A 10397-nucleotide genomic window follows, 5' to 3' on the forward strand; every position below is an offset into this window, starting at 1 on the left:
CTAGAAAAAAGTAGGCTAAAACTTCACTCATTTTACTCCACCGCTGAATACATAGACTATGTGAATGTGGGGAAAGCCTGTTAGGTTTTACCTAGTGTCCATAATCCTGCACACGTGCACAAAAAAGACCTGTACAAACAACTGTACTTACTGGCGATATCAAAGGGAATCTGGCGGCAGGGAGTCGAGTCTGTAGATGGCCAAGGGCAGTAATACACGGCTCCCCCTTCCACAATTCCTGGCTGAGATGTGTTCGCTTTTGGAGCCCCGACCAAGACACTCATACTAAGATAAGAGAACAGCCAATTCTTTCAACTATGATGACTGCCTGTATCTACAACACAAAATGATATCTTATTTTGTTGTCGAAAACAGCAGTCCAGAAATAAACGTAACATAGGCTATTTAATAGAGTCTAACATCCAACCCAGTGGCGACCTCTTTATTGTGCTGCAAAATAAACAGTTCATGGGTTGTAATTATTGTTTACGGTTGATGACATAGGTTACATGTTTATTCATAAATAAAAATTGGATGCAAAGTCAGCGCGCCAGCGCTACCGGTCCAGAGAAAGTGGTGCTGAAGAGCGCACAACTTCAGTTTTTGACAAGCAAATTCAAATAAGCTAATTCGTATAGTGTGAAGATACGTCCGTTCATTTTAATTAGCCTTGTTAACCTTTCAGTAAAATTAAGAAACAAATAAATAGACCTATTATGCTTACACGCTCTTGTCCGGCGATGGCCGATGGAAGTCCACCGAATAGCCAAAATAACTACCTTCAGGACCGCTGTATACAGTCGTTTTTTCTAAATCCAAATTGAATGCAGCTACTCCAAAAAATATGGGACAAAGATACGACGTCAAACAAAAAAACATCCGAATAGAGTCAGGCAACATGGTTACAACCCAAAAGTGACCTGCAGTAATCCCAACAAAAAATGAAAGACTCCTCCGTAAAGTGAATTTAAGTGAATAATTCCGCTGAACAGTCTGTATGGTCAGCTCAAGTAGCTGTCAAAAGTAAAGTTTCCGAAAGCAAGACCGCTCCATTCATTCACTCCGCGCGTTCGCATCCACTCAGCACCTCCTGCTTTGTGAGCAACTCCACTGCATAATATTGTAGTCCCCTACACCAACAAGCTCAAAACTACCGCAAAGTAGGCCTATACAAGACGCTGCTTCCGGTCAAGTCCTTTTTAGGAAAACGCGCTTTCATTAGTGTTTTGAGGAAATCGGTAATAACGATTAAATTGTTTGTATTTCCTGTTTAAATTCACATATCACTCTTGCATATCGCAACTGGTAGCCTACTTTGTGACTTTCGAATGTTTCGTTTTTTCTATGCGTAACCTGAAACAGGGTTGTTACAGATGGAATATAATTAACTGTAATTATGTCCGTAGGATGTCTAAAATTAAACACAGGTATGCAAGTGCACACAGTAAATACAGCGTCTGCTATGTAGCCTACTGAAAAGGGAGTGGAATATTCACACGCATGTACTCCAAACTCCAAAGTGCGCCCAGTCCACATTCTTCCTTAAAATGGCAAATAGGGTACAGAGACCATTCAGATCCAGCGGCGAGACAGACTGCAAATACATTTTAGAGTGTAATCTTATCAAGCGGGCTCAATACACAACGCACCAAATCTGTTTGTTTTTATTCCGCTTATAAATGTGAGCAGGTTATATAGGATTCACTGAGATGACACAGTCTTTAGCTATTCTTTTTTGTACAAACAATATTTCCAGAATTAATTAATGCAATGGGCGACAATTAAGAACAAACGTGAGAGCAAAATGTAAGCAAAAGTCAGTGTAAATTGTGCAGCCTATGGCCATAGTGTTCAGTCTTCCTTTCACGCGATGGTTCCAAACCTGCACTTGGGATGATTTAGTCATGAATTTGTGTCGACGAACCCGTGACCGCATGAGATGATAACCAGGTGTAGTTCAAGGATATTTGGTCCGCAAACAGCAGCGGTGAACAGGCATGCACGCGAACTGAAAAACACAACGTCAATCGCCACAAATTGTTTGAGTTCTACGGGAAATTAACTTGTGCTCCATTGGACGCAATCTTGGCTACAACAGAGCGGTCGATTTCAGTCAAAATGGTCTGCAAACAAACTGACATACAAAATGAGGACTTCGTATGAGTTGGCGGATGTCCAGGCTAAATTAAATCTGGGATATAAGACCTGGTTTGATCTCTTGGGACCAATGTTTGACAATGGCTAGAGCATAGCTGTTTTTCAATCACCTTAAATATTTTGACCATAGTCTGCAGTTGCAGCCTACTATTATTATTTAGACATATAACGTAATTTAACTAAATGTGCTTTATAATGAATTATCTTTTGATTTATTTGGCTGGCTGAAGGTTTTGTAAGGATAGACAGTATCTTGAGGTATTTCCTTGCCTGATGAAAATGCAATGTGTACATAAACTTGCTTTTAATTTAGTCATGATGTTGCCTGATTTAGGGAGTCAAAAAACATGTTATACAGTAGGCTCCAGCATGATTGACACCCTTAATAAATATGGAGAAAAAAGGCTGCATATAATAAACAACATGGATAATGATCTATATTTTATGTTCAAACATCCTGGAAAATGATATCCGTTTATTTTCTATATTTCTTATTTCGTAATCTCATTTCTGAAAGCCACAGGTGCAAAACTTATTGGCAAGGCCAAAGAATTCAGACAGTTGGTCACAGATGGTAATTGACCATCACAAGTGGTAATGGGTACAAAAAATACGTAAAATTTACGTAAATACGTAAAAAATAAACATCCCACTTCAAGGGCAATAATAAAAAGGTGTAAAACATATTGAATGGTTCCAAACTTGCCAGGAAGAGGATGCAAGTGCATATTATCCCGTTGGACAGTAACGAAGATGATGAGTAACCCAAGGACTTCAGTTTAAGAATTGCTGAGATTGGTTGTGTCTTGGGGTCACCAAGTCTCAAAAAAAATCATAAAACAGCACCTCCATACCTGCAAACTCTTTTGAGGGGAGGCACAAAGACAGCCCTTCCTAAACACAATAAACAAAACCAAGTATCTTGAGTTTGCCTCATTGGAATTATGAGGAGAAGCACCTCACCACCTACTGTCAAACATGGTGGTGGGTCATTGATCTTTTGCTGCCAGTGGTCCAGGGGCACTATTTACAGTAAGATCAATGGCACAGTGAATACAACAAAGCATTAGGAAATCTTGCATAAAATCTGCTTGCCTCTGCTTGGAAGCTGGGTCTTGGCCATAGATTGTTTGGCATGACTCCAAGCATACATTGAAATCCACACAGTAATGGTTAAGTAAAACAACAACTATGTTCTGCAATGGCCATCACAGTCTCCAGACTTATATCCCATAAAAAACATGTGCTCTGAACTGAAGAGGGGGGTATCCCAAGGATGTCAATGATTCTCCACTGGAGGACCTTATCACAAATTATCATTAGCATTTTGGAAAATAAAGCTTATGTCAATAACTATTATTTTTTAGTTTATGGAACCTTTTTTGGATATTTATCAAGGGTGGCAACAATTTTGGAGGCCACTGTATGGGTATAAATGTTACAGTGTTACAGATTCGATGCGTTCTCTCTATGAATGAGGAATAGGGGCTCTTAGGTGGATGAGTTCGTAAAAGCACTCACCGAATTGTCAGAATAGTTTATGGTTGAATGATAGGCCATGAGTAGTCAAATCAGACTTGGATTCCTCAACAGTGGGCCACACTCAGCCTCATTCCAGCAGTGGTCCTGCAAGTTTGAGTCAGCCAGAAGTTCTTTCAACTTAAAAAGCGAAGAACTAGGAAGTGCACAAATCCTAATGCTCACTTCATGGCTTTAACACCAGCTGAGTCCTTTTAGAGGTCCTCCAGAGATTACCCTACCCATGGTGAAACCTGATGTTTCTATGTTGAAGTTGCACATGAGCTTACCACCAAAACCCATATTGTCAACAATACTGGTTGATCAAGCAAACCTATCCTGAACATCGGGAGGATATCAAACAGCTTTGGAAGACTACACTCTCCGCACCAGTGTTTTGATGCAAACTATCCCTTTGCCACAATGAAAGCACTGTTTGTACCAAAGCAGTGTCAGACCATTGACAAAAGCAAGAATTTTAATCAATGTGGCTTCTTCCCCCTTGAATAGTATGTATTAAATCAGAACCCATCTCAAAGGAATCAAAGGCCACATGGAATGTATTAGACATCTAGGACAATTTGATTCAGGTCTACAATGAATTTCAGAGTTTTCCTGTCTCCTCCTGTCTCTCTTTACTGTGAGGCAGTTGCAGGAAAACAATGTGCAATCCACATACGAATGAGAACTGGCCACAGTGTGCTGACGGCACTTCTTTACTTCATGCAAATCCAATGTGATCAAGATCCTCTCAACACTACTTTTAGCCATTTCATAATAATGTAAAGAATACAGGTGGGATTCCACTGACTGCAGTTGGTGAAAAGAATACAATTCCACCAATTTTTTAAAAGGATAAAATTAGTGTATACATGCTCCAGAAATATGAATCTAGCGAAACAAATAAAATGTTCGCAATTGCTATTGATAGGAAACAAAACATCTCAGCACGACAAGTCAAATGAGATTATATTTTATTTTCTAGCCTTTGGCCAGGGACTCTTTTCACTATACAGTCTGGAAAAGTGCAATTTTCATGGGAAATTTACCCATGAAAAGTCATAATAGAAACACTATGCCGAGAGTGAAACTGGTTGATTGTCACAGGGATCACATTCTGGGACACTCTGGAGAATTCTGCCTGGCTGAATATTTGACCATCTGTTACTATTTTGGTATTGCCATTTAGTTTCAGCCAATAAAAACAACACAAAGTTATGGACCTTTTCCTGCATTCATCCAATTACACTTCCCAGAGACACTGCCTGCCAGCCTTCATGTACCTGCTATAAAAGTATTTTGTCCCAATGGAAGATTGACCTAGAAGTGCTCACTAAGGGTGGAATTACTTTCAGCGCATTAACATTCAATGGGAAATTCATTCTACATTCTGAGTGACATAAATTAGCTGCCATGGAAGGCTTCAATCATTTGAGTGGAACCACAGTGCCATGACTGACTGGCATTTGACAGATGGTTAAGCAATCTATGGTCTTTCTGTAAAACAGACCAAGGTAAGATGAAAATATAACATATTCAGAGCACGCTTCCTGTTATGATTGTTAAAAGTGTTTTTTTTTATTTTTACGTTTTATTTATTCCCTTTTTCTCCCAATTTGGTAGCCAATCGTACCCCGTCTGATTCAACACCGCTCACACGCCTTCTTCAAGCCGTCTCGTCTCAGGCTTGTCTTCCGTGATTCCAAGGCACTTTTTTGTTGTGCGGTGATCTACTTAAGTCCCTCCCTCTGGAGCAGCAAGCCAATTATGCTGCTCCACGTGAGCCAGCCAAACTTGGCTTTTGGCAGGAATCGAACCCCGGTGGGCAACTGCAGTGAACTGCAACCGCAAGTCCACTGCGTCTTAGCCTGTTGCGCCACCGCGGCCCTGGGTTTCTGGATTCTTGAGATTCACATCATGCCAATACGAAAAGCTCAAACCCTGTGGTGAACATTTTAGATGAATTTCCTTAACCTGTACAGAAGGTTTTTTCTCACCTTGAAAATGAAATGACTCATTTTGTTTTAATGACCAAGAACACATATTTATGCTGTCTAATCTTGTCGTAAAAAGCCCTCGCAGTTCTTGCTCTGTCAAAAAAGTGAAATGACACACTTCATTCAAGGGACTCGGGGGTAGACAGAAGCAATGTGAGAATACCTTCATTTAATTTCAAGAAACATATGGAAGTAAAATAATAAATCCTGGTGAAAAATGTAAAAGTTTAGCTTTATGAAAGCCACCTGTGCTTGTCTCAAAGTTTCATAAGGAGACGTTCATGCACTGGAAAGGTGGAATGTCACATGCATGATATTGTTGTGGGAGGAAATAGAGGAACTAATTAAGTGCAATTGCTTAAAAGACTTGATATGCGCAATATATTTATAATTTGATAATGACTTAGCCGTATGAACAGATATACCGCATCTGCAAAATGATGGCTGTCCTTCATAGGATAGTGATTGAATAGAAGGATTTGATATGTACGACTTTCCATGGAAAGGCATTTTGACATACAGCCTTTGGCACAGCATACAAGATAGTTCCTTCATTTTCTTTGTGGTGAAAAAGAATGTATGGGTAAAATGATGTTATATAAAAGCCTATAAAGCTATATCATATCATATCATATCATTTCACAGCTTACGTCTCCCAAAATAAATGTATTAGCACCACCATATTATTGTTGCATTATTCCCTGTGATTCACTTCTTGGCTGGAACCAGTACTGACATTTGCCCCTTAAATTCCTTCATACTTACTAACTTTTCTGTTTATACTTTCTGACAGATACAGAATTGGCCAGAACATGAAAAAATGTTCTACAAATGTTCTGAAAACGAAATGTTTAGTTTTCATTGTGGTGAAAAAGAAGAATGTACGGGTAAAATCATGTTTTAAAAAAAGCTATATCATGTTTATTTAATGTCATCTTTTCAGTGATTTACCCATTAAGACATTTGTGGATTTCAGTGTTTGGGTTATAGTCTGTCTGTGTGGTTCATTTTTAGTTACAGACGAAATACATGTGTTTCTGTACACAGTGTACTGTTTTCATATGTGTACATGAAATTCAAATTAATGTTGGCGTTGCAGTCAAATAATACTTGATGTTTACTTGTCATCCTAAAGGAAACACGGTCACACTTTACAATAAGGTTTCATGAATTGGCATTAACTAATGTAATTGTTAACATACATTAATGATGTACAAATACATTTACAGAGCTGTATAGATTAACTTATAGCAGTAGTAATTAGTTAAAAACTACATTCGTTCGTGTCAATTCATGGAACCTTATTGTAAAGTGTTACTGGAAAAACTAGAACACAGAGCTCCCAAAATAAATGTATTACTGTAGTTTCACCACATTGTTGTTGCATTATTCCCTTGTGTGATTCTCTTCTTGCTTGGAACCAGTACTTGCTTTGAATTTAAGATTTGCACCTTAAATTCCTTGATACTTACTTGAACTTTCCTGTCTACACTTTCAAGTTTTAAAAGCCTTAACATGGACTTACCATAATCTTTTTCTTCCCTATTCTGACATTTGGCCAGAAAAAAGCTGAACCTCTTGACTATCTCTGCATGCTTTTATGCATTTAATTGCTGCCACATGATTGGCTGATTAAATATTTGCATTAACAAGCGGGTGTACATGTCTGCCTAATAAAGTGATCACTGAGTGTACAGTAACCAGTGCATTTCTATTCGTAGAAGACGCCTTAAAATATAGCTTATACGTATATTCCAAACCTTAGGGTGAAATATTTCAACATCCCAGTCAATATTAAAAGAAGATGCCCGGAATATGGTGAAAAGGAAAAAAATGAGGACAAGACCATTGATCCAATGCCAAACCTTTACAGTAGTTCTGAGTTTGATTAAGACTTTTATATTGTAAAACTTTTTTCTCTTAAGTAAAAGACTATGAATAGTAACAGAGACAATAATTTCTTCCATGTGATTTTATTGGAAGTGTGGTTTCAATTTCTATACTTTTATATGAACTGAAAGGTGCAATGACCCATAACCTCCCTGTGCAGTCAGAGGTCATCTGGGGTTGTAACAAACAAACAAGCGAACAAAATACATTTCTCTTCGAAGGATCCAAAATCTAGTGGTCGAGAAATGTGCAGAAATGATTACATGATTATAGTACGTGCTTTTCAAAAAAAAGATGACAGAATGTGTTCACAGTAGTGCCTGCTGGATTCTCCTTTAACATTGATGACAGAAAATATGAAACCTTTCATAGGCTTCAACACTTCTCAGCACCGGTCTTGGCAGAATTTCTTTTACATTTCTTGTTTTTTTCTTATGCACTGTATTCTTGAATTTCAACCACAAATGTTCTCTTGAGGTGTAGATATGGTAACAGCCAGTCCCAAACTTTGATTTTTGTGTCTGCCAAACATATTTTTATTGACCTGGATAAGCCCGTTGAGTTATTATGCTGAATGTCAATTTCACAACTTATATTGTGCTGCTTAACAGAATGAACCAGACGAAATATTGCTTCATGTGTTACATAGTTCACAATATTCTTACTATGAGTATTATTATACTATTATTATGGCAGCAAGCATAGCACCAATGACCCAATTGATTAATTCGACCACAGCATCATCAAGATGTAGCTTTGGTAATTCATACTGTGTACTTTTGTCTTGTGGTCTTATTAAATCTCTGCTGTGAACATGAAATCTACAGTGCACACATACATAGATGACGTCCATTGTGGCTTTTTCCAGTCTCGGTTCTAGACTGCTCTGATTGGGTGGGCAGTCACAGACTTTTAAAAATATATATATTTTTTTTTTATTCAGGGCACAGTGTGTGCCATACAGTCTACAGGATTTTGTCCTCCTTTTCCCTACAGTGTGTTAAAACCTATGGTCTGTAAGTATTTGGACAATTAACTTTTTTTGTTTTCATACTTCAGTACACTAGATTTTAAATTAATCATTGAAAATTAGATTAAAGTGCAAACTTTATATGTAGATATTTCAAATGGACCATAACCAATTACTCAAATTAACATACTGTAATCTTTCATATTGATGGCTGCAAATTCTTTGCAGTTGAGATGGTGTGAAGTATGCTAGCCACAGATATCACCAGATGCTGGGTGTCTTCCCTGGTGAGGCTCTGCCAGACATGCACAGCAGCAGCCTCATTCAGTTCCTGTTTGTTTCAGGGGCTTTTAGCTGTCCGTCTTTTCTTCAGCAAGTCAAAAAACATGTTCAACTGGATTTAGGTCATGTGACTTTTTGGCTCTGAAAAATTCCTTGGTTGCTTTAGCAGTATGATAGGGCTCATTGTCCTATTGCAAGATCAAGTTCTGTCCAATGAGTTTTGAGGCATTTGGCTGTATCCGAGCATATAAGATGTTTATGCACACCATATTCACCCTGCTGCTGTCAGCAGTCACATCTTCAATAAAGAGACTTGAGCCAGGTACAGCAGCAGCCATGCATGACCAAGTCAGACAAGACTCAACCATGTTTCACAGATACGGGGATGGGGGTGCAGTTTCTCTAAACTTTCATCTTCCCATCGCTTTGGTGCAGGTTAATACTTGTCTCATCTGTTAAAGAGCATAACTTCAGTTTGAGTATTCTGTGGGGTGAAATGCATAGACCCTGAGAACTGTAACCCTCTGGAGGTGCCCAGGGTCATGCTCCCTGGAATACATATTTCAAAAACAGTTTTGAAATGATCATTTCTAGTGAATTCCAAGTGGAAAAGACTTCTGATCATTGTTTACTTACTTAGTATATCCCAATCGCATCATGAAATCCTTATCTTTATTATATGAAATTATTCTCAGGCTATATTATTTGTGTGTGAGTGTGCGGGGGAGGGGGGAGGTCTTGTTTTGTAATATTGCAGGGGTTGTAATCCCCCTATCCCCCCCATAAATTATGCCCCGGCATCCATAAGAGTTCGTTCCAGGGCTCGTTTTTAATCTAATCTGGCCTTTCTGGTGCTGGAGGATTAACAAATGTTGTTAAATAAATGTTGAATGTTGTGGTGAACCCACTGGGGTTATGCTGGCATAGCCTTCTCTTTATGGGTCTCTGACATATCAATGCCCACATCCTGGAGAGTGTTCTCGATCTGTTTGCTTTTTCTGAAAGTGAAAGTATTCTTCTGTCATTCACCATAGTTTTATTCTGTGGTCCATCTGGTTGTTTGCTATCCTGAGTTTTCTTGCTTCCTAGCAATGTATCAAATAGTTACATGTAAATTTGACACACCCAATCTTTTGGCTATGTCTCTGATCGATTTATTCAGATTTTTCAGTCTCACGATGGTCTGCTTTACTGGCATTGACACTTCTTATTACCACAACAGGAAAAACCAAAAAAAATAATTTTCTTAGCTTTCCTCTGCATGACCTAATTATGCAAACACAGTCAGCCACAAAACAGCAGAGCAGTCAACTGTGCAATTACTTATGGTTCCCTGAACTGGGGGGGGGGGGGGGGGGGATTGTATATATAAAGGGCTGGAATTCCTACACCGATCGCCCAACTTGTAAATTCCCTCAAATTAAAGCTGACAGTAGGACACTTTAAAATCACATTAATTGAGCTCCATTTTCCAGAATCACTGTTGAATGTCACCTGGGTGCGCTCAATAGCATGGGGTGTGGGAGGACTGGGCATGGCCACTGAATGTTGGTATTTTCGCAAGAAGCACACAACTCAAAACG

At 38.8% G+C, this 10397-nt stretch overlaps 1 protein-coding gene across 1 annotated transcript in view; it reads right to left on the reverse strand.

Moving 5' to 3' along the window:
* The window catches only part of itga8 (integrin, alpha 8), a 71273-nt gene extending 70194 nt beyond the window's left edge, over window positions 1-1079 (reverse strand). The window contains exons 1-2 of the mRNA XM_061234969.1: window positions 725-1079; window positions 152-285 (exon numbers count right to left, since the gene is read on the reverse strand). Coding sequence (XP_061090953.1) covers window positions 152-285; window positions 725-900 — 310 coding nt within the window. The 5' untranslated portion in view covers window positions 901-1079. The remainder of the gene's footprint in view (window positions 1-151; window positions 286-724) is intronic.
* Between the last annotated feature and the right edge of the window lie 9318 nt (window positions 1080-10397).

This window comes from Conger conger, chromosome 1 (assembly GCF_963514075.1).
Source record: "Conger conger chromosome 1, fConCon1.1, whole genome shotgun sequence".
NCBI lineage: Eukaryota > Metazoa > Chordata > Actinopteri > Anguilliformes > Congridae > Conger > Conger conger.